General features: G+C 42.6%; 2 protein-coding genes across 3 annotated transcripts in view; one reads left to right on the top strand and one right to left on the bottom strand.

Annotated features, from left to right (window-relative positions):
- LOC134358478 (glutamate dehydrogenase, mitochondrial) overlaps positions 1-10,824 on the bottom strand; it is an 89,052-nt gene extending 78,228 nt beyond the window's left edge. Inside the window, exon 1 of the mRNA XM_063070728.1 lies at positions 10,215-10,824. Within this exon, the coding sequence (XP_062926798.1) occupies positions 10,215-10,626 (412 nt within the window). The 5' untranslated portion in view covers positions 10,627-10,824. The remainder of the gene's footprint in view (positions 1-10,214) is intronic.
- Positions 10,825-11,034: 210 nt separating this feature from the next.
- Positions 11,035-23,674, top strand: part of shld2 (shieldin complex subunit 2) — a 115,942-nt gene continuing 103,302 nt past the window's right edge. The window contains exons 1-2 of one of the 2 annotated variants that reach the window (XM_063070725.1): positions 11,108-11,148; positions 21,978-22,084. The gene's annotated coding sequence lies outside the window, so the exon portion shown is untranslated. Of the gene's footprint in view, positions 11,149-21,977; positions 22,085-23,674 lie in introns of both variants that reach the window. The other variant, XM_063070724.1, reaches the window with a different exon arrangement.

Below are 23,674 nucleotides of genomic sequence, written 5' to 3'. Positions count from 1 at the left end.
TGGGATGATGTTTTTGCAGGGAAATGTACTATGGACACGTGGTCAATGTTTAGAGACTTCTTGCAGGATGTTAGGGATAAATTTGTCCTGGTGAGGAAGATAAAGAATGGTAGGGTGAAGGAACATGGGTGACAAGTGAGGTGGAAAATCTAGTCAGGTGGAAAATCTAGTCAGGTGGAAGAAGGCAGCATACATGAGGTTTAGGAAGCAAGGATCAGATGGGTCTATTGAGGAATATAGGGAAGCATGAAAGGAGCTTAAGAAGGGGCTGAGAAGAGCAAGAAGGGGGCATGAGAAGGCCTTGGCGAGTAGGGTAAAGGAAAACCCCAAGGCATTCTTCAATTTTGTGAAGAACAAAAGGATGACAGGAGTGAAGGTAGGACCAGTTAGAGATAAAGGTGGGAAGATGTGCCTGGAGGCTGTGGAAGTGAGCGAGGTCCTCAATGAATACTTCTCTTCAGTATTCACCAATGAGAGGGAACTTGATGATGGTGAGGACAATATGAGTAAGGTTGATGTTCTGGAGCATGTTGATATTAAGGGAGAGGAGGTGTGGAGTTGTTAAAATACATTAGGACGGATAAGACCCCGGAGCCTGACGGAATATTCCCCAGGCTGCTCCATGAGGCGAGGGAAGAGATTGCTGAGCCTCTGGCTAGGATCTTTATGTCCTCGTTGTCCACAGGAATGGTGCCGGAGGATTGGATGGAGGCAATTGTTGTCCCCTTGTTCAAAACAGGTAGTAGGGATAGTCCGGGTAATTATAGACCAGTGAGCCTTACGTCTGTGGTGGGAAAGCTGTTGGAAAAGATTCTTAGAGATAGGATCTATGGGCATTTAGAGAATCATGGTCTGATCAGGGACAGTCAGCATGGCTCTGTGAAGGGCAGATCGTATTTAACAAGCCTGATAGAGTTCTTTGAGGTGGTGACCGGGCATATAGATGGGGGTAGTGCAGTGGATGCGATCTATATGGATTTTAGCAAGGCACTTGACAAGGTTCCACACGGTAGGCTTATTCAGAAAGTCAGAAGGCATGGGATCCAGGGGTTGGCCAGGTGGATTCAGAATTGGCTTGCCTGCAGAAGGCAGAGGGTCATGGTGGAGGGAGTATATTCAGATTGGAGGATTGTGACTAGTGGTGTCCCACAAGGATCTGTTCTGGGACCTCTACTTTTCGTGATTTTTATTAATGATCTGGATGTGGGGGTAGAGGGGTGGGTTGGCAAGTTTGCAGATGACACAAAGGTTGGTGGTGTTGTAGATAGTGTAGAGGATTGTCGAAGATTACAGAGACACATTGATAGGATGTAGAAGTGGGCTGAGAAGTGGCAGATGGAGTTCAACCCGGAGAAGTGTGAGGTGGTAAACTCCACAGCAGAGGACAAAGTAAATGGCAGGATACTTGGTAGTGTGGAGGAGCAGAGGGATCTGGGGGTACATGTCCACAGATCCCTGAAAGTTGCCTCACAGGTAGATAGGGTAGTTAAGAAAGCTTATGGGGTGTTAGCTTTCATAAGTCGAGGGATAGAATTTAAGAGTCACCATGTAATGACGCAGCTCTACAAAACTCTGGTTAGGCCACAATTGGAGTACTGTGTCCAGTTCTGGTCGCCTCACTATAGGAAGGATGTGGAAGCATTGGAAAGGGTACAGAGAAGATTTACCAGGATGCTGCCTGGTTTAGAGAGTATGCATTATGATCAGAGATTAAGGGAGCTAGGGCTTTACTCTTTGGAGAGAAGGAGGATGACAGGAGACATGATAGAGCTGTACAAGATAATAAGAGGAATAGATAGAGTGGATAGCCAGCGCCTCTTCCCCAGAGCACCACTGCTCAATACAAGAGGACATGGCTTTATGTAAGGGGTGGGAGGTTCAAGGGGGATATTAGCGGAAGGTTTTTTACTCAGAGAGAGGTTGGTGCGTGGAATGCACTGCCTGAGTCAGTGGTGGAGTCAGATACATTCGTGAAGTTTAAGAAACTACTAGACAGGTATACAGAGGAATTTAAGGTGGGGGGTTATATGGGAGGCAGGGTTTGAGGGTCGGCACAACATTATGGGCCGAAGGGCCTGTAATGTGCTGTACTATTCTATGCTCTATGTTCTAAAACAGGAAGGGTAGATCAACAGCACTGAACAACCAAAATTAAAATAATAGTTACCAAAAGGAAATGCAAAAATTAGTACACAGCAGCAGCATGAGGTCTGGGAACAGTTTAGAACTCACCAAAGGGGAACACAGATTGCAATAATATGTATAAAGAACACAAAAATTTACTGAAAATTTCTATGACATCTGAACAGGAAAAGATTAGTAAAGGTAAATGTAGAAGTCCTAAGGACAGAAATACAGGATTTCAGAATGAGGAACCCAAAAAACAACAAAATGAATAAATAGCTTCGCTCCATTTTCACCAAAATGGGGAAACAAGAATTTAATGAGGGGGGTAAAATAAAATCTGATGGAACTGAAGGTCAATAACCCTCAGTGAAGTCTGCATTTAGAACACTAAGGACATGGACCCAAAAAATGGTGGGTATTCTGGTGGTCATTTTACAACCTTCTCTGGACCAGTTATTAGGAATTGGAATACAATGCCAATTAAACAGTGGGGAGACCTCAAACAGGGAATTTTGATCAGTTAGCATGGAATCAATAGTTGAACCACTGGTTTTAGAACTCACCTGCATAACCCTAATTCGTGTCTTAGTATAACCGATCACGTTGCAGTTCGTAGACTATAATTCTAATTGTTTCTTTGTACAATTTTGTATAACGTGTTTATTTAAAGTTTTTCTTGTTATGCATCGTGTATCAGATGCTATGAGCATGTCAAGCTGCTGCATGGAAGATTTTTTAATAACAAGGAGTTCAAGTTGTGGGGAATTTAATTGCAGAATATCTTGCAAAGACTGACAGGATCTGCCAAGGTCAACATGGATTTACCAAAGGGAAATTATGCTTTAGTGAAATTTTGACCAGAGAGAACCAGTGGAGATTTATTCAGAAGGTTTAACAATAAACGATTACTGTGTAAAACTGAAGAACATATTATTGGAGGTTATGACCTGATATGAAACCAGCAGGAATAAACATATGTGAGTGGCTAGTACATATCACAGGTTTTAGTGCTTGGAATCCAACATATTACATTAATAATTTACATGAGGGAATTAAAATTAATATCTCCAAGACTGCCAGACAGCACAATGCTGTTCAGGAATGCAACATGTGAGGAAAATACAGAGGTTCCAGACTGATCTAGACAAGTTTAGTGAGTGTACCAATGCATGGCAGATGGAATATAATGTGGATAAATGTGAGGTTATCAACTTTGGCAGCAAGATTCAAAATTGTTTAATGTCATTTCCAATAAACAATTGTAATGGAGAACAAATAACTATTACTCCAGTTCCAATGCAGCCCAAAAAAAAAGTCAGATAAAGAACACAATAATAAAAACACCTAAGATAGCTTATACACAGATTGATTGCCGTCTATAAAGTGATGATAGGCACAGGAGTTGCTGTATTCTGCGAGATGTGCAGTCCCAGAAATTGAAAACTGGCCACATAGTTCTGCTACCAATGTAACAAGGGGTGTAAATGATGCAACTTCTGAAGTTGATAACCATCTGCTTTGTCATTTTTGACATTGAGGAAGAGGTTACTTGCGTGGCACTAGGGCCTTGAGCTCTTTCACCACCTCTCTGTGGGCCATCTCATCGTTGTTGGCAATGGCCCCCACCACTGTCATGTCATTGGCAAACTTGACAATGACTGTTTGGGTGTATGGCCATGCAGGCCATGTGTGGCAAGAGTGTACAGCAGTGGGCTCAGCACAGAGCTCTGGAGGGCATCAATGTTGAAGACGATGGTTAGGTCGTCCAACACCCAGATGCACAGTCCTAGACAGTGTAGGAGTGTGTTGACCAAGGTCCACGGGACAATAATGTTGATTGCTGAAGTGAAATCCAGGAATAGTTTCCTCGGTGTGTCTCAGCAAGGTGCATGGCAGATGCTACGGTGTCCGTCATAAAGCAGTTCTGTCAGTAAGCGTATTAGTGAGTATCCAATGTAGCATGAATGGAGTTCTTGATGTGAGCATTATGAGCCGTTCAAAGCACTTCATGACAGTGCCAGCAGGTGACAGTAATTTAGTTCTGAATGTGTTGATTTCTTTGGTACAGGGACGATGTTGGCCAATTTGAACCATGTGGGGACAGCAGCCTGAATAAGTGAAGTGCTGAACATAGTGAGCTGGTGTGCACCATCCCTGGATACTCGGCCTGGGATGTTATCTGACCCGGCCACTTTATGGGGGCTGATTCTCTGCAGAGTTCTTCTCATGTCTACTGCTATAAACAGTCTCTGCTGGGAAGGGGTAGCTTTCATCACCGACGTTGTGTTGCATGCGTTGAAACATGCACGAAAATTAAGGGAAGGAGGCAGGTGGATTCTTATCTGAATGGTGAATTGATTGGGAAAGAAGGATGGGCACTGAGAAATGGGTGTCCTTGTATACAAGTTGATGAAAGGACACAGGAGCAACAGGTGGTTAATAGCCAAGAGTATGCCAGCCTTGACAGCAAGGGGATTCAAGTAAAGGAGCAAAGGCATCTTACACGGGTTAGTTGCGACCACACCACAAGTATTATATAGATTTGGCCTCCTTATCGAAGGAAGAGAATATTTGTTGGAGAAACAAACTGCAAGAAAGTATCTCAAGACTGCTTCCATGAAAAGCAGGACTGACATACAAAAGAGCTTGGAATGATTGGGCATATTCACAGAGAGTTTAGAATGAGAAACACCTCATCAAAATCTACAGAATTCTGACTGAACTAGATACAGCAAGATTATTCCTGATAGTCAGGAAATCCAGAACAGCTGGGGGTGACAGGTGTACAGAGTCCAAGAATAGAAAACAAGCCACTTAGTACAGAGGACCCTCCCCTTGCTCTCCACCCCGACTCCCAAGGTGGTGTACTGTGGAGGTTTCAGTGATGGGTTGCAGTTGAGGTCAAATCATTAAATGTATTCTGGAAGTCAGATATGGTTTCAAATGCTGAAGAGGTCAGGGCATATAGGGAGCAAGCAGGAACAGGGCACTGACTTTGCATTATTAGTCAATCATACTGAAAGATGGAAAAGTTCTTTGTTTCAATATTTTTCCTTTTTGGTTGTGGTGAACAATTGCAACTTGGGGGTGGGGTGGGGCAGAATGGGAAGGAGCGAGAGGGACAAGATGAAAAATTCCAAGGGAAGACTGTATTCATTCATCAGTGACCATGTAGCAAAAAGCCAGAGCTAGAAAACAAAAATAGGAAGGGAGGAACGAAGAGAAAACTCTTTGAATAAAATTCCATTCTCTGGAATTCTTCCAATTACTGTACACCAAACGAAGTAACTCGCACGGTGAAAATTATTCTGAGCAGTTTGCTTGATTATAGATGTCAATGACTTAAACGCTTCATGGACAAGCCACTATGTCCGTGCAGGCACCAAGGTTCCAACCAAGGTTCTGTTTATTGCATTATTAACCTTTGTTTTCATAAGTGCCAAATCTGTTGTAAGGCAAACAGTAACAAAAAAAATGTAGAAACAGCAACTCTGATATTTTAGTGTGGCCTAAGACCCAAGATCTCCATGTAAGGTAACCAATGCACCCACTTCCTCACTTGCATCTCCTCCATATCCCAAATGTCCACCCACGCCTCACCTTTCCGCAGCCTAACAGGGATAGAGCTCTTCGTCCTTGCCTACCATCCCATGAGCCCCACATCATTCTCCACAACTTCCACCACCTTCAACAGGATCCTACCACTAAACACTACCCCCCCCCCCACCTTCTGTAGGGATCATTCTGTCATTCCTCACTGATCTCCCTCCTGGCCCTCATCTTTCCAAGTGGAAAAGTGCTACACCTGCCCATTCACCTCCTCCCTCACAACTATTCAGGGCCCCAAACAATCCTTCCAGATGAGGCAACACTTCACTTGTGAGTCTGTCAGGGTCATCGACTGTATCCAGTGCAGTCTCCTCTACATTGGATATGTCGAGCACCTTCACTCCATTCACAACAGGTAGGATTTCCCAGTGGCCAACTATGTTAATTCCAATCCCCATTCCCATATGTCAGTCTACAGCCTCCTCTATTGCCATGATGAGGCCACTCTCTGGTTGGAGGAAACAACGCCTCATATTGTGTCGAGGTAGCAAGCTGACAGAATGAACATCAATTCTACTAATCTTAGGTAATTTCTCTCCCTCCTCCTTCTCTCTTCCTCATTCTGGCATCCTCCTTACCTCCTCTCACCTGCCCATGAACTCCCTTTGATGCCTCTCCCCTTTCTCCTGTGGTTCATTCTCCTCTCCTATCAGATTCCTTCTTCATCAGCCCTTTACCTTTTACACTTATCACCTCCCAACTTCTCACTTCATTTCCCATCCCCCACCCATCTACCTTCCCACTGACCTTTCAGCTTGTGCTTGTACTCCTTCCCCTCCCCCACCTTCTTATTTTGGCTTCTTTCCCTTCCTTTCCAGTCCTGATAGTGTCTCAGCCTGAAATATCAACTGTTTATTCGTTTCCATAGGTGCTGTTTGACCTGTTGATTTCCTAAAGCACTGCACATGTTACCCAAGATTTCCTGCATCAGCAGAATCTCATGTTTTTATATAAAAACATGATTTTTTTTAAAAAAGCAAAAACTAGACCATATTCTTAACCATTAAGAATAGAAAAAAAATATTTTAAAAATAGAAAAAACTAAGCAATTTTGGTCAAAATATTTTCTGACTTCAAAAGATATGGAATCACTAAGCAAAATCCTCACCACTTACACCTTCATGTGGGTTTCTATGCATAGACCCCATTTACAACATAGGATGGGAATTGCCTTCCAACAGATCAAGGGATAACCAAAATTCCACCATCACAAACACAAAATGTCTTAATACCTCCATAATTCATGCCATTACGTTAAGAATAGATACTTTCCAAGGGGGCAAAGAGAGTTGGCTGGCTGCCAAAGAATAGTAATAGGAAGGGTGGAACCATTTAGGGATCAAAAATGAGATCTCTACACCTATCAAGAGATTAGCTGGAGGTACTAAGTACGTCCACTGCCTACATCTTAGTCAAAGAAAAGGAAGTTGCCAAAATTGGGCAGACCAAAAGTGATGATCAGATGGCACGAAGGGTGGCTGTACTTAAAACAGATCATAGCAGGTTCTAATATAATGCAAAGTGGCTGAGGGATGGAAACTAGCAATTCTAGCCACTATCTCTCACTGCTTCTCAGACACAGGACTCTGCCAGAGAATTATAGCATTGCAAATGTTACATGCTTTTCATAGAAAGGATAACCTAAGCAAACATCAAGTGAGATGATGGCAGTGAAGCTAATACCAGACAAAATTATGAATCACTTGGACAATAAAGAAAATCCAGCATGTTAAAGGCACATTGTGCTCAACTAACCTGATCAAGTCTCTGTCAAACACCCCCTCCCACCCATGGAAGAGAAGGATTGATGAAGGCATTTCAGTTGATATCTGTCCATACCTTAATGGGCATTAATAATAAGTCCTGCCAATAACATTGAAACCCATGGAAGAGGAGGAGCAGGAACAACATGGATAAGGCACAGGAAGTAATAAAGAGTCATTTTATGGCAGAGGTCAACAAAATTAGTCTGTTGCGCTGTATTGGTACTGGGACAAATCCAATTTTAATGTTTTCCATGGACACACAAGGTGACGTTTGAAAACTAGCAGATGACAACACTTAAAAATATGGATATTGGAGGACAGCAACAATGGATCTGAATAAGTGACTACATGGCAGATACAACTTAACAGCATGAAATGAGTAGCAATTCTTTTGAACCCCAGGTAAAGGAAACTAAAGTACACAATAATAAGAGGTGAGCATGGACAAATCTTTGAAATGCATCAAATCAGTTATGTTAAAAATAGGCTCCTGGGGTTTTATTTATAAAAGCAAGAAATCGACAGAAATAATAATACACTGCTACAGCAGCAAAGTGGCAGAGTGCACATATCTCTGGAACCACTCAAGTACAGATGTGACACTATTGGAAAAGAAAGATTTATTTGCTATAATCCCAGGATGAGGGATCAGTTACTCAAGTAATCAGACTGAGGACAAGTTGATTCAAATCTGTTAGGATCTAGAATAGACAAAATAAAAAGAGAAACTGTTTCCAAAGGCAAAAAAAAACAAGAACACACAAGGAAAACCTGCATGCAGAAAATTATGATCTAGAATTCACTGCTTAAAAGGGTAATGGAAGCTGATTCAATTAAAGGGAATTAAATAAGTACAGCAAAGAAGACACCAGTTTCCTTTGTGATCTCTTCTGACACGGTCAGCTCTGCCTGTACCAACCTGCTTTTAGCCATGCCCTCATACTTTAAATGCTATCATTAATATATTCATTATTTTCCTCACTGAGTGTTCCCTCATCTCTTTTGCAGATAGTCTTAGTCATCCCCTCCACTATTTCCGAAACATTACCAGGATCTCTGTCCCTGAGATGGAAAGCATTCAAGTCACATACTCATTTCCCTTATCTCCAAGTTTCCTCCCATCCTTACCCTAAATTCATAACTTTATATTCTCACTTATTTTGTTTTCTTCTGCTTTTTGTAAGTTCACTTGGTCCACAAGAACAACTGAGGCACTCAACTGTTTCTCAAACTTCTCTTCCTTGCTCCCACCTTAACAGTTAGTTTAACAGCTCCTTTTAGGTTACTGTGCCCTATCCAGCCTGCACTCTTCAGCTCAGACCCATTCCAAAACAAGCATCCCACTGAAGTTTTTTTTTCCAAATCAGTGTTCATCTTTCCTGAAACAATATTATCCTCCCTAGCCATAGTGCTAAGTCAATGCTCCAGGAGCACGACTATAACCCCTGGTTATTTTCGAGCTATCCAGAGTATGACAGGGTTGCTAATTACCATTCTCTATTACCACTACACCAGCAGCCAGCTGCGTGAATCAGCACTGAAGTGGCTCCATTCCTATCTATGCAGCTAGAATTAGATAATGGCTTCTTTTCATGTTCCACTGATAATCCCTGCCGCCCATAAAGAATCTAGCTTCTGATAGTCAATATACCACTTCCATTTTACCCTGACAATTATAATAATACTGTCAATTTCAGCATACTTTATTAATAATGTTCTCTCACATCTCCGGTCTTTAAATTGTCAGCCTGCTTCCCCAGCAGTGCACACTGGTCGAGCAGAAATTCCCTCTAACCAATGAAAAGCCTGAGCCCATTCCCAAGCCACCAGTTCACAATTGCTGTGTCTTTCTGAAGCAGAACGTAACTGTTCACAATCCAGCTCATATTTTACCCATTTTAATAAGTTATATCAGAATACTGTCAACAAGACTGCCTACGTTCACAACACTATCTCTCCGTCTGATCATTTGTTGTTGATACTCCCATCTACAAGTTTACTATTTCTAAATTTGTCTCTTCTAACGCACTCCCGACTGCCATCTTGTTCGGCCCATACAAACTATCTTAACACTGCTACCCGTGATTAAATCAGTGTTAACCGTTAGCTTTGCTTACAAATCCTCACAGCCCCACTTTTCCTGACCTCTGCCTGACAACTTACAAAGTATCTTCCATTGCTTAATTCTAGTTTCTCACACATCTCCGAGCCAATTACAAAATTTAAAAAAAACTACTGACCACAGTGCCTTCACTAGTCAAAGTCGTATAACATGAATTCCCTCCCTATCGTTCAACATTTTCTTGAAAACCTCACTGTGACCGAACTTCTGGACATCTGTCCTAATACGTCCGTGTCATTAAAATTAAATTACACGTCAGGAAGCCCATGATCAAACAAGACCCGCAACTGTGAAACACTCTTTCTGGGAATGAGTTCACGGTGTCAATTGAAAAACTGACAGGAGAACATTCTGTGGTCAAGGAATTTTTAAGAATAAACGAGTGATATTATTATGTAGCCCTTCTAAGTGCTAGACAAGGTCTACGATTCCTATGACAGAACAGCGGGACTTGGTAACAATTGTTCTCGTACCTGTAACGAAAGGGTAAAAGAGATAAAAGCCCCTCCCTATACAGTAATTGTCCAGCTGAGAGTTGGGGCCAACTGGGCACGAGCTCCCGGCAGCTCGCGTGTATTCCTTCGCCTTACCTCCTTTGCAAGGCATCCGGTGTTGGCTATGCTGAGCTCGGTAGCCCTCGATCATTTCCCACTCGCCATTGTCCCTCTTGATGGGGAAGGAGATGGACAGGACGTGGTTGCAAGGTTTGATGATCTTCAGGATGCCCCGCACCCGCTTGTGTTTCAGCTCGTCCGACTCGCGGGTCCGCAAGTCCTCCACCAACTTGTCCTCCACGATCTTCGCCCCGCGATCGAAGAAGCCTTCCACCATGGTGAAGAAGTTGGGGTCATCCAGCTGGTTGGCCGCCGCCGGTTCGCTGGAGTAACGCCGGCACTGGAGCAAGGCTGCCGGGCCGCCCAGGCGCTGCACGCATCCTTCAGAAGCGGGCGTCAAGGGAGCGACGGCCCCCCGAGCCAGTAGCTCTCCTAGGTACCGGTACATGGCGAAAGAAGATGCAAGTAAGTGTCGCCGTGTTCAAAGGGACTAGCAGCGTTGCGTGTCTCACCAGCAGACAGACAGCACCGAGCACCAAGCACCTCCCCGCCTGGCACTCCACCCCGCCGCTTCACTTAGTGCCCCAGAGCAAACCTCAACGACAAACACACCGCAATCCGCATGCGCTCCACTTCAGCAGGCGAGCGCGGCGCATGCGCCGTGGCTAAACCCGGAGCGAACAGGAGGCGGGGCGATTCCCACGTGGAACGTGAGTGGGAAAGCCTGAGCATCTGACGTCATGGCAGTAAGCGGAGAAGAATCATGAGAAGGCGGAGCCGGGGCTGAGCGCGAGGATGAGAACTGGGCGTGGCCTACACATCTGACAATCAAGCCAGCTAGCCAATAGCCTCTGGACAGGACCCAAGGTACTTCGGAAATCTTCGGTAATTTTCGTACATTGCTGTTTAACGAGTTTGCCCGATTGTTCGGGGATGTTCGTTAATTTTCGGTACCTCGGTGTTGTTGCAGGTAGGGATACTACAGGGTTTGTTTATTGCTGCCTTACTTTGTATGTGTGTTTTCGGTGACTATTGCTGCACCTGCAAAATTAGTAAGTTTCGCGTATTAATGTTTGATTAACCCGGATGTGATCAGTTTCATGCCCGCCATTAATTGTAGAGTTCAGAGTGTCAATGGTGTGGTCAGTTGAGGGGCTGAAATTCTCTGTGCAGTTCTCTTCTTGCTTTCCCAGTACCGTTTATTTAGTCGAATTAGTCAGTAATCCCTCTCTACTGTTCAAGTTGGTTTGGAACTTAATGAACAATGGTCATTTTCAGCTATAATTTTGTTGGTTGGTTGTTCAGGTATAAAAAGTTACAGTAACTTCACAAAGTCAAAGATTGCACTATGGAAGAAAGTCACCTTCCACAAGCTTTTGCAGCCCTTATTAGTGATCTCTACCAGTCATCTTATAACCTGTCAGTATCTCTAACCCTCCCTCCCTTATTTGACTCCATCTGTCCATCAACCTCACCTCATCTGGGTCCATTTGTCACTTCCCAAATCCTGTGTGACCTCTCCTTCTCACCTCTTTATACTATGTCAATGTCCAACCCAAATGTTCACTATCTGTTCCACCTTTGCTGCCTGACCTGCTGAGCTCTTCTAGCAGTTTTTTTATTGCTCTGAATCCCAACATCTGTGGGTCTCTCATGTCTCCAATCTCATTCCTCACTCACTTCCCTGCAACATGTTCTCTCTCCTAGGCAAACAACTCCACCATATCTTATCATGCACCTGCATTAAAGGTAGTTCACAGTAGACAATTAGCTTAGCAACCTTCATAATTTTGTTTTGTGGAAGAAAACTAGAACATCTAGTGGAAACTTGTGCGGCCAAGAAAGCAAATGCACATTACACACAGACACCACCTGAAATCAGGATCAAACCTGGGTTGATGGAACTGTATTTGGATGCACTGAGCTTTCAATGAATTTCTATGTCAGGACCTGGAGGTGGGCATGTAAATGATGTCTCCTGACTGTTAGAGCCAACCGAGTATAGTTAGGGCCTCAAGGCTAGAGTTGTCGGCCTGCGTGTTGGTGTTTGTTCCCTTATTTGACCAATAGATTAGGAATGAAAATGGTAAATTAAGTTTCTAGGAGTTTTTTTAATATTTTTTATTTCCCTCCCCCTCCTGTCTTCTCCTATCATTTTGGATCTCCCTCTCCCCCTACCGCTTTCAAATCTCTTACTAGCACTTCCTTCAGTTAGTCCTGACGAAGGGTCTGGGCCTGAAACATCGACTGTACCTCTTCCTAGAGATGCTGCCTGGCCTGCTGCGTTCACCAGCAACTTTGATGTGTGTTGCTTGAATTTCCAGCATCTGCAGAATTCCTCATGTTTGCGTTATAATCTGATACCTGTATCTGGCTGGAAGCCCGAAAACAGTTTATTCATATATTGCTTTATTTCCTCAACCTAGCTGCAATTTTATTGCAGGTTGTCAAAGATTGCTCCTGAAACCTCACTTTTTGTTAAAGAAACGATCATACTCATTGTAACTGTGGAAAAAGTCACCAGTGACGCAGCTGGTAGATAAAAAAATTCTTTAGATTTAGATTATGAAGACAGGCAGTTCTCTTTTATTGTCAATTAGTAATGCATGCATTAGGAAATGATACAATATTTCCTCCGGTGTGATATTACGAACCACAGGACAGACCAAGACTGAAAAAAACAAATGAAACCACATAATTATAACATATAGTTACAACAGTGCAACAATACCATAACTTGAAGAAGTCCATGAGCACAGTAAAAGTTCAAAGTCTCTCAAATGTCCCACATCTCACGCAGACAGGAGAAAGAAGAAAAACTCTCCCTGCCATACCCGACCATGGTCCGACTCTGAGACATCCGAAAACTTCGAGCTCTGATCAGCTCTCCGACACCGAGTACTGAGCGCCATCTCTATCCGAACGATTCGACCTCCATCTCGGTCGCCAACAGCAGGCAAAGCCGGGGATTTTGAGGCCTTCCCTCCGAAAGATTCCCGACTGCGCGGTAACGACAGCAGCGAACGAGCACTTCAGAAATTTTTCCAGATGTTCCTCTGTGCTTTCACATCCATCTCCATCAAATCAGAATTGTCCACGGCCCCTATTTAACAGAATTTCTAAAATATGTATTATTTAAAATTGTTTTTAAAAACACCTTTAACAACTGAACCAATAAGTGACTGTTTTTGGTACACGTGCACAATTTGGGTTTTCAAACCAAAAGTTTCCCTAGTTTCAATCACTAATCTGTGGTAAGTTAACTTTGGTTGAAGTGGACTACTCTATTAGTGGCTTGAGCCATGTACATAGACGGCCTGCTTTTGTGCTGTAAAGAGCACAGCTGTGCCTCTACTTCCCTGAGAGTCTGTGGAGATTTGGAATGACGTCTATGATATTGACAATCTTCTATGGATGTTTGGTGGAGAGTGTATTGACTGGCTGCATAATGGCCTGGTATGGAAACACCAATGTTTTTGAATGGAAAATCCAACAAAAAGTAGCAGATTCAGCCCAGCACATCACGGGTAAAGCCCTCCCAACCATGGGGCACATCTACATGAAATGCTGTCATAGGAAAGCAGCATCCATCATCAAAAATCCCCACCACCCAGGTCATGCTCTCTTCTCAAGGCTGCCATCAGGTAGAAGGTAAAAGAGACTCAGAACTCACACCACAAGGTTCAAGAACAGCTACTACCCATTAACCATCAGGCTCTTGAATAGAAGGGGATAACTATACTCACTTGCCCCATCATTGAAATGATCCCACAACCAATGATCTCACTTTAAGGACTCTTTATCTTGTTATCTCATATTTGTGTTATTTATTGCTATTTATTTATACTTGCATATGCACGGTTTGTTGTCTTCTGCACTCTGGTTGATCTTTCATTGATCCTGTTATAGTTACTATTCTATAGATTTGCTGAGAATGCCTGCAGGAAAATGAATCTAAGCATTGTATGTGGTGACACATATTATAATAAAATTACCTTTGAATTTATAAATTCCATCTTGTACAACAGTTGGCTTTAAAACTGGATATAGGAAAGAGGAGGAAAAATAAGCATGGGATTTGCACCTCCATTTCAGAGAAAGAAAAATCCTTAGCTGAGGCAGTGTTAATATTCATTGTGGTCATTGAAATGTCAGCAGTGTTGGATCCCAATGTTTTGCGATCTAGAGGTTCTTCAGAAGTTAAGAATGAGGCATAAAACTTGTTGCTTATGATCCTATTATTAAGCGTTGCATGAACAAAGGGAACGAGGGGGAAGAGGCATGGCAAGAGGTGAAAGGGAAAAAGAGAAAGAAAATGAGCAGAGGAAGAGACCGGAAGGGAAAGAGAACACTGGTGGTCTGGTCTTGTACCAAACACTGATTCCACTGAAATTCTGACAGATGACAGTTAACTAATTAAACCACCTGATTCAGGTAATGCGACAACCTGCCACCGAAATCAAGAAGTTTCCAGAAAAATACAGAGGCAACTGTAACCACAGGCAAACTCACTGAACAATCACATGTATATAGGTAATTATATAAAAATACAAACAAGCGTAAGAAAGTCAAACTAAAGGAAAACAACAACTCTGCAGTTTAATCCAACAGCAGGTATGCATCCATTATGAAGTGGCTATCATGAGTTAATGGAATGTCTGGTAATCTGGAATGCTTTTGTTATTCTGAGTTTAAAAAATAATATTAAAGTATGTTAAAGCTGCATATATGATTGAAATAATTGAACAACTTGTTTGAAAACAATATTACTGGACTAATGGTGGCATAAAAGTAGTGTAAGTTATGTGCTGATTATACATTGATCTTTCACCCTTAAGATATGTATGCTAGAGGTCTCTTCACATTAATTGTCCTCACAACATGGTATCTTAACCATATAACCATATAATATTGTGGCTATTATAGATAGGAAACCAGTACTGAGTATTTTTTATTGGCTCTAATGAGGTAATTGTTCTCATTTTGTCTATTTTTGTGGAACTACTTTAAATAATAAAGACATCCGTTAGTCTTGTGAGGGGAAAGTCTTCACTCTCCAGGGCGCAGGCCTAGGCAAGGTTGTATGGAAGACCGGCAGTTGCCCATGCTGCAAGTCTCCCCTCTCCACGACACCGATGTTGTCCAAGGGAAGGGCACTAGGGCCGATACAGCTTGGCACCAGTGTCATCGCAGAGCAATATGTGATTAAGTGCCTTGCTCAAGGACACAACACGCTGCCTCGGCTGGGGCTCGAACTCACGACCTTCAGGTTGCTAGTCGAGTGCCTTAACCACTTGGCCACATGCCCACAGAACTACTTTATCTGACGTCCAATAAAGGACAGAGTAACTGAATTGTTTTAGAGTAAACAGTCGATCAAAGAGGCTCAACGTGAATTTGGAAAGGTGCAGTCATGCTTGAAAAGTCTGACTGAACACTTTAAAAGGGTAATTAAAGTGGTGGTCAGGGAGGTGTTGGAACAAATTTCATGACATATGCCAGTGGTATTAAAGCTGATTATGATTTCAAAATGTATTTGATGAAGCTTCCCTTGTTTGTGAAGTTGAAGGCAAGTTATTGACCTTGCTGGTAAATTGGCTGAGAGTCAGGAGGCAGAGACTAAGCATAGTGGACAATTACTTAACTGTGACATGCATTCCCATATAAATTTGAGTTCATTTTGCAACAATTTACTGTGTCCATAAATAGACCAGCTTGAAAAAGGACATTGTTTCCAAGTTCACAGAATTGACACAGTAACATGCGCAAAATGCTTAAGGGAACTTGGAAGGCCAGGCAACATCTATGGAGGAAAATGAACACTCAGGCTCAGACTCTATCAAGGCTGGCCATTTCGCTTCATAGTTTGTTTGTTTAGTTAATTAGAGATACAGTACGGAATAGGCCCTTCTGGCCCTTTGAGTCACGCCTCCCAGCATTCCCAGATTTAATCTTGGCCTAATCACGGGACAATTTACAGCGACCAACTACCAACTAGTACGCCTTTGGATTGTGGGAGCACCCAGAGGAAACCCATGCAGTCACAGGGAGAACATACAAACTCCTTACAGACAGCGTTGGGAATTGAACCCCGGTCACTGGTACTAACCACTATGCCCTACTTTGTGCACACTCTACTGTTCACAGCCTCAGAAGCTATTCCCATTCACCCCCGTGCTTCCTCAGATACATTCTCCCACACCATGCTCCAGCATTTTGTGTGCGTTGCTCAACACTTTCCACATCTGCTGAATCTCTTGTGTGTCCTGATAACGATAGGTTTCAATGAAGGCAAATGTGTGGTCAAAGATGGAACAGAATTTTTTTTTTAAGTGTATCTTTGCAATCCATGAGATGACTTGGGGATCCATAAACGTAGACTATTTAAAATGTTATGTATGTGTGTAGAAACTAATCAAAAAGGTTTAATCTCCTTGTTTAAGTAGGGATGTGCTTTGCATTAGGGGTAGTTCAGAGAAGCTCACTGGATTGCTGATGGAGATGGATGTGTTGCTTTGGATTGAAGTTGGTCTGAAGTTACACCTGGCATACTGGAAAACGAGCAGTTAGAAGTGATGCTATTGATGCCACAGCTATTCAAAGTGCTGATTGGACCACAGCTGGGGTTAGACCACAACTGTGGATCTTTTCTCTTGTAAGGAAAGACTTAAATGTGATTCCACCTTGGTACATGCAAAAATAGAATGAAAATTCAAATGCCAAGATGGTGTTGGCCTGGAATATGGACTGCTCAGTATTGTCAACAAACAGCTTAATTATTGCTGTGGTGGACTTTGTATCTTGAACCTAAAATTTCCAGTCTGAACAAAAATAATTTAGGGCAATTGATTTTTATCTTGTATCTCATTTACAAGTTTAAATTCCAGCTCTGTTGTTTTCATAGGAAACTATTGAGTATTATAGCTGTAAAATCAGAATGCTTGTATATTTTACAAATGAACACCCTGCTTTGGAAGAACATTTCCTAAAGTGGGAGTGGGTGATAGGAAAAGTTGTTTCAAGATTTTATTTTCCAGGTGTGCTCCTACAAAATTTTATTCTCCTACTGTTGAAGCTGTCTTTTAAAGCTGTCTGCACTCTCAGCAAGCAAACCTTCAGAATATATTAAACATAAGTCATTTTCAGAATATTAAACATCAGTGATTTCAGGGTATAAAGTTAATTCTCGTCTGTTCTTAAGTTATCATACCTTAACGTTGTAGAGTTGTAGAATATTTTGTAAGTTTTTCTCAGTTACTTAGTTTGTTCTTGGACAAATCAGAGGTCTTCTGGAAGACCACTGAGATGATTAAGCTTTACTGTCAATAATTTCTTTTACTTGTAGTGAAATCACTTCAATTTGACTTGCAATTTTGTACATTGTTTTGATCTGGTAGAAGAAAATTGGAATTAATGGCACGGAATTGCTCTTCTATGTGCATGGTTAACTGCACACTAATCTGTTCACTCTGTAGAATTGGCTGTTTCATCACAAATTTCTTTGTAAGTTGGACTGAAGGTGTCGGTTGGTATTTCCCCTGTTCCTAGTTCACTGCTTATAGTGGCATGGTGTCATAAATGAGCCTAATTGCCCTGTAAACTCTGACATCCCACCTCTCCCAGAAGTTCCAGGAGTCTCCCGCATATCAATAGTGGCTTCCTGATGCCCAGAAATTATATACAATATCCCAGAAATAGATTTTTTTGAGAGGGAGAGTGAGCATCCTGATTGGTCTCTCTCTGTGCTAAGAGTGGTTCCCAACCACCGGGCCGCGTGGACGTGATATGGTTTGGCAATATGAAACGATGTGAGTCAGCTGCACATTTCCTCATTCCTTGTCACACACTGTTGAATTTTAACACACGCGAGGTCATCAGTGACCCAAGACGTGCAAAGGAATGGGTCCGTGACCTATTTGTGAATGTCCTCGGTGAATCATCCATGTCAGTGCGGGAAAAGGATCAACTCCTCGCGCTTGCAAATGACGGTGGGCTGAAAAGTATGTTTGACATAACATCTCTGCCGGCATTCTGGATCAAAGTCAGGCTGAATATCCTGAGATAGCCACGGAAGCACTGAAAACGTTGCTTCCATTTCCAACATATCTGTGAAGTGGAGTTTTCTGCAATGAATGCAACGAAAACTAAATTGTGGAATAAACTGGACATAAGGAACCCCGTTCGAGTATCACTGTCTCCCATCACCCCTTGATAGGACTGTGTTGTTGCAGGGAAACAAGCCCAGGGCTCCCACTTATTCAGCAATATTGGTGTGTTGCAGTGATTTTATATGTTCATACGAGGAAAATATGCGCTGTGTGTTTAATATCCAAACGTTAGTTATGATGCGATTGACTTATCACCTATATTCCGGTTGCAATTAACACCCCCTCCCCCGGTTGGCCAGTCCACAAGAATATTGTCAATATTAAACCGGCCTGCGGTGCAAAAACGATTGCGGACCCCTGCTAAGTAGACCTATCAGTTTTCTCTGTTGGAGGGCTTTACAGTCGACCTCAAAAATAATGACAGTGTTGCTCGCTGCACTGTTTGCAACAGTGACTTTTCTATTGCCCATGGTGGGTTAAAATGTAAAAGACATGTTGAGGTGAGTTTAACAGGTGTCATTTGTTCAGTAGCATAGCTAACGTTATTTAAACTAGCTGGCTGGCTGCTAAGGAGCTACGCTATTGATGTCCTACGTGATGAGGCCAAACTCCCTGTAGACTTGCTTAAAGTTGTAATAGAATAAACATGATAATATAATATAATATAAGTACATATTTTAATGTCGCATTTTCTGCATATACCCAACTTGGTTTACAGATTAGACAAAATCACTAAACAAAGTATTACATACACCCTTGGACGTCGACTGTGGTGGGGGGGGCTGATATGGGGTTGCTGGGGGCGTGGGTGCTACCTCCCTGAAATGAGTTTTTGCAGGGTAGGATGTCTGTAAACTTAACGTGAGGACCACAGGGGCCTGGAGAACTTGGCTACGTAGTATTTTTCCCATTGATTTGAATATTAAAGCACTGGAGTTAAAAGGTGAATCTTTGTTATTTATAGCACTTGTGACAAATTGAGCTTCTCTCAAAACATTACAAAATTGGTGAAAAACAAGTTGGAAGCGGCCTTGTATTATTTTACACTCAGAAAAAAGTACAGATTGAGTACCTCTTATCCAAAAAGCGTCCAAAATCTGAATTATTGTTTATCATTGACATGACATCACAATTGGAACGTTCCACAAGACGTTGGATAGGTTCCCAGGTGATGTTCAGGTCTCTGCGCACCACAGACAGTTCTGAGGAGTGACCTCACATATGTAATGATCAGAAGTTAATGAAAAATAGAAAATCACTGGATAAAGTGAAAAATGAAGATTTCTATAGTGTACCATCGGCATTGGAGTGAACATGTGTTGTTTAACAATATGCTGATCATGAAGCATGCAAAGATCTATCACGACGAACTGAAAATTTGAAGGTAATTGTGAATATTCAGCAGGCTGGTTGCAGACGTTTTAGAAAAGGCACGGGATTAAATTTTTAAAGATCTGCTGTTCTCGAAAATCTAGCACCAGATCAAGTCTACGATGCTGGTTGTTTTTATACCTTACATAAATCTTTAAAAAATACAAATTCCGTGCACTGTAACCTTTTAATCAAAACATGGCATCATGGATGGAGACTGAAAGCCGGCTATTGTTTGTTGTCATTCAACAGCTGATTCAGGTACTCGCCTGATGCTGCTTTGCTGTTTTTGTTACCCTGCATACGTTCTATTTTCATTATATTAGTGGTATGTATCCCTTGGAGGGTCAGACACCCTGAGCCAATAGGCTGGTCCTGGACTTATTTCATAATTGACTGGCATAATTTACATATTACTATTTAACTACTTATGGTTCTATTACTATTTATTATTTATGGTGCAACTGTAACGAAAACCAATTTCCCCCGGGATCAATAAAGTATCACTATGACTAATAATTTTTACTGTGACTACATATGTGTGATGAACAAGTGTAAGACAGATTGCTTACTGGTAGCACATAAATTCAGTCAGAAATTATGGCAATCCCAAATTATCTCATTATATATACCAATATCAGAAAAAATCCAGAACACTTTCTGCCCCAAGCATTTCAGATAAGTGGTATTCAACCTGTACTAACTTGCAACTTGCTTTATATCTTTTGGTACTGCACTAATTTCAGCATGACAGCCTCTTTATTGCACAATGAACAGAGTAGTGTTAGTCCTTAAAAGACACATTCCTCTTCGTAGTCAGACACATTTTATGGCTGGGGAGAGAAAGGACACAAAGGAGAAGAAAAAATTCCACTATTCACAATGGCAGACATAGAAGCCTGGACTGTGCAATAAATTCTAGGGTTGAATTTCTGTGCACTGAAAGGCCGTGCTGGGACAGGCATGTGACTAACAGAATACATATCAAGACCACTGTAAGAAGACTGAAGTAATGATGTCCTCCATGTGTACAAATTCCAAGCAATAGAATAATATCAGAAGTTGTTCAATGATCTCTCAAGATAGATACCAAAAAACTAGCTGCTGTCTTACACAAGTGTGCCTGCAGGCCCATGCACACAATCACATAGTTCACCCCTGTCACCCACACATTACACTCTCTCCAAACCATTTACCATTCAGCCCCATCTACCTCCGAATACTGACATCTTCTATAAACCCACTGACTCTCGTAACTACCTCGACTATACCTCTTCCCACCCCGCCACATGCAAAAATACCATTCCCTATTCCCAGTTCCTCCGTCTCCGCCGCATCTGCTCCCAGGATGAGGCTTTCCGTTCCAGGGTATCTCAAATGTCCTCCTTTTTTAAGGATCGTGGTTTCCCTTCTGCCGTCATCAATGATGCCCTCACCCGCATCTCCTCCATTTCCCACACTTTGGCCATCACCCCATCCTCCTGCCACCACAACAGAGACAGAGTTCCCCTTGTCCTCACCTACCACCCCACCAGCCTCCGGATCCAGCAAATTACCCTCTACAACTTCTGCCACCTTCAACAGGACCCCACTACTAAGCACATCTTTCCCTGCCCACCCCTCTTCGCTTTCCGCAGGGATCGGTCCCTCCGCGACTTCCTGATCCACACGTCCCTCCCCACGGATCTCCCACCCGACACTTATCCGTGTAAGCGTAAGTGCTACACCTGTCCCTACACCTCCTCTCTTGCCACCATTCAGGGCCCCAAACAGTCCTTCCAGGTGAGGCAACACTTCACTTGTGAGTCTGTTGGGGTCATCTATTGCATCCGGTGCGGCCTCCTCTACATCGGTGAAACCCGAAGCAGATTGGGGGACTGCTTCATTGAGCACCTCTGCTCCGTCCGCCACAACAGACAGGATCTCCCGGTTGCCACCCGCTTCAACTCTGCTTCCCATTCCCATTTGGATATGTCCATACATGGCCTCCTCTACTGCCATGATGAGGCTAAACTCAGGTTGGAGGAGCAACACCTCATATACCGTCTAGGTAGTCTCCAGCCAATGGTATGAACATAGAATTCTCCAACTTCTGGTAATTCCCTCCCCCATCCCTATTTCACTCTGCCCCCTCCCCCAGATGCCTATCACCTCCCTCATGGTTCCGCCTCCTTCATTGTGTTTTCCCCTATTCCTTCTTCACCTTTCCTGCTTATCACCTCCCTGCCGCCCCCCCTCCCCTTTATCTTTCCCCTTACTGGTTTTTCACCTGGAACTGACCAGCCTTCTCCTTCCCATCCTCCCCCCATCTTCTTTATAGGGCCTCTGCCCCTTTCCTCTTCAGTCCTGACGAAGGGTTCCGGCCCGAAACGTTGACTGATCGTTTCCATGGATGCTGCCCGACCTGCTGAGTTCCTCCAGCGTGTTGTGAGTATTGCTTTGACCCCAGCATCTACAGAGTATTTTGTGTTTACCTCCTAATACATAGGTCAAACCTCCAAGGCTAGGATAATGAGCGGGCCAATCATTGTCCTTCTTCGTTTAAACCAACGGCAATAGGAAGGCGGCCATGCACACAGGAAGGTACCTCTCAACTGCATGCTTCACTGAGATGGGTAGGTAAAAGACAGGTGTGTCCAAACAAAAACTATGTGGAATCTGCTAGGTGTGCTGATTAATAAAGTCTCATTGGTATTGGATGTGCCTTTTTGGGGGGGGGGGTTCAATATGCCTGTTCTGTTTTGTTTGTTTTTTTGTGCAGGATGAGGGATTTGGGGAGCCAATGTGCCTGTTCAGTTTTTGTTCATTTTTTTGTGTGGGGAGGGAGATTTCATGGCCAATGTGCCTGATTTGTTTTTTGGTTTTTTGGTGCCGGGGGTGGGTTGTGGGGATTGGGGGGTATTCGTCAATGTGCCTGTTCCATTTTGTTAGTTTTTTTTGTGCGTGGGGCGGGGGGAATCGATATGTGTGGCGGGGGGAATCGATATGTGTGTTCCGTTATTGAGGGATTTAGGGCCTAAGGTGCCTGTTCCATTTTTGTTTGTTTTTTTTTGTGCGGGAGGAGGGATTTGGGGGAATAAAGTACCTGTTTGGTTTTTGTACATTTTTTGTGCGGAAGTGGGTTTTGGGAGGTTGATGATTGTTTCTTTCTTGGTTTCATGGCTTCCCAGTAAAGAAGAATTTCAAGTTGTGTACTTTGATAATAAATAAATCTTTGAACCTTTGTATTCAATCAAAGTGTTTGAAGTACTCATTCACTTTGATATGATCAACAGTAGATAATTGGGGCACAACTTACAATTGTAACCATTTCCTGTTTTGTTTTTGCAATGTATAAGGAAAAATACTCTGTTCTTTCACTTTTCAAAAGAGTACCTTTCATATATGTTTTCATCTTGATAATGCTGTTATTTCTAGCATTAGCCTTCTGTTTTCTTCAGTTCTTTCTGAATTTTTCTGTGTCCTTGTCCCAGGAATGTGAAGCTTACCACCAACTCAACTTGGTCATTACCTATCTTGAATTCTTTTAACTGTTGATGTTTAATAGCAGACTAGCTCTTGCATTCTCTTCTTCAACTTTCATGACAGCTTGACTTGGATCCTGTTCGCATTCTGCTGATAGGGTGGTAATATTATCTGTGTAACTCAGATTCTTGATTTTGATTCTGGTGTAAGCCTCTTGTAAGCTCATCTTTCTCAAGAACGACTTGCTGTATAAACTAATGTGATTTAAAAACATTATTGGACCCTCCGGCTTTGTAATTGTCCAATCATCCTGGAATGCACTAAAAGAATATAGCTTCTTGGTGGCTCTGCATCTATAATGAGGAGAGAAAAAAAACTGGAAAAGACCAGTGGTTCAGTCTTTGTAAATTCATGAGGCAGAAATGCACATCACTAACCTTTTACCCATGTATTGAGCTTTTTAAGAAAATGGCTATCTTCCCCCTTCCGAAACTATGGATGGCTCATAACCTCATCTTCATCAGCTATTACAAATACTTTCATAGTTAACAG

Source organism: Mobula hypostoma, chromosome 18 (genome assembly GCF_963921235.1).
Source record: "Mobula hypostoma chromosome 18, sMobHyp1.1, whole genome shotgun sequence".
Classification (NCBI taxonomy): Eukaryota; Metazoa; Chordata; class Chondrichthyes; order Myliobatiformes; family Myliobatidae; genus Mobula; species Mobula hypostoma.
The sequence above is the reverse complement of the archived record's forward strand: the minus strand, read 5'-3'. Positions and strand labels throughout refer to the sequence as shown.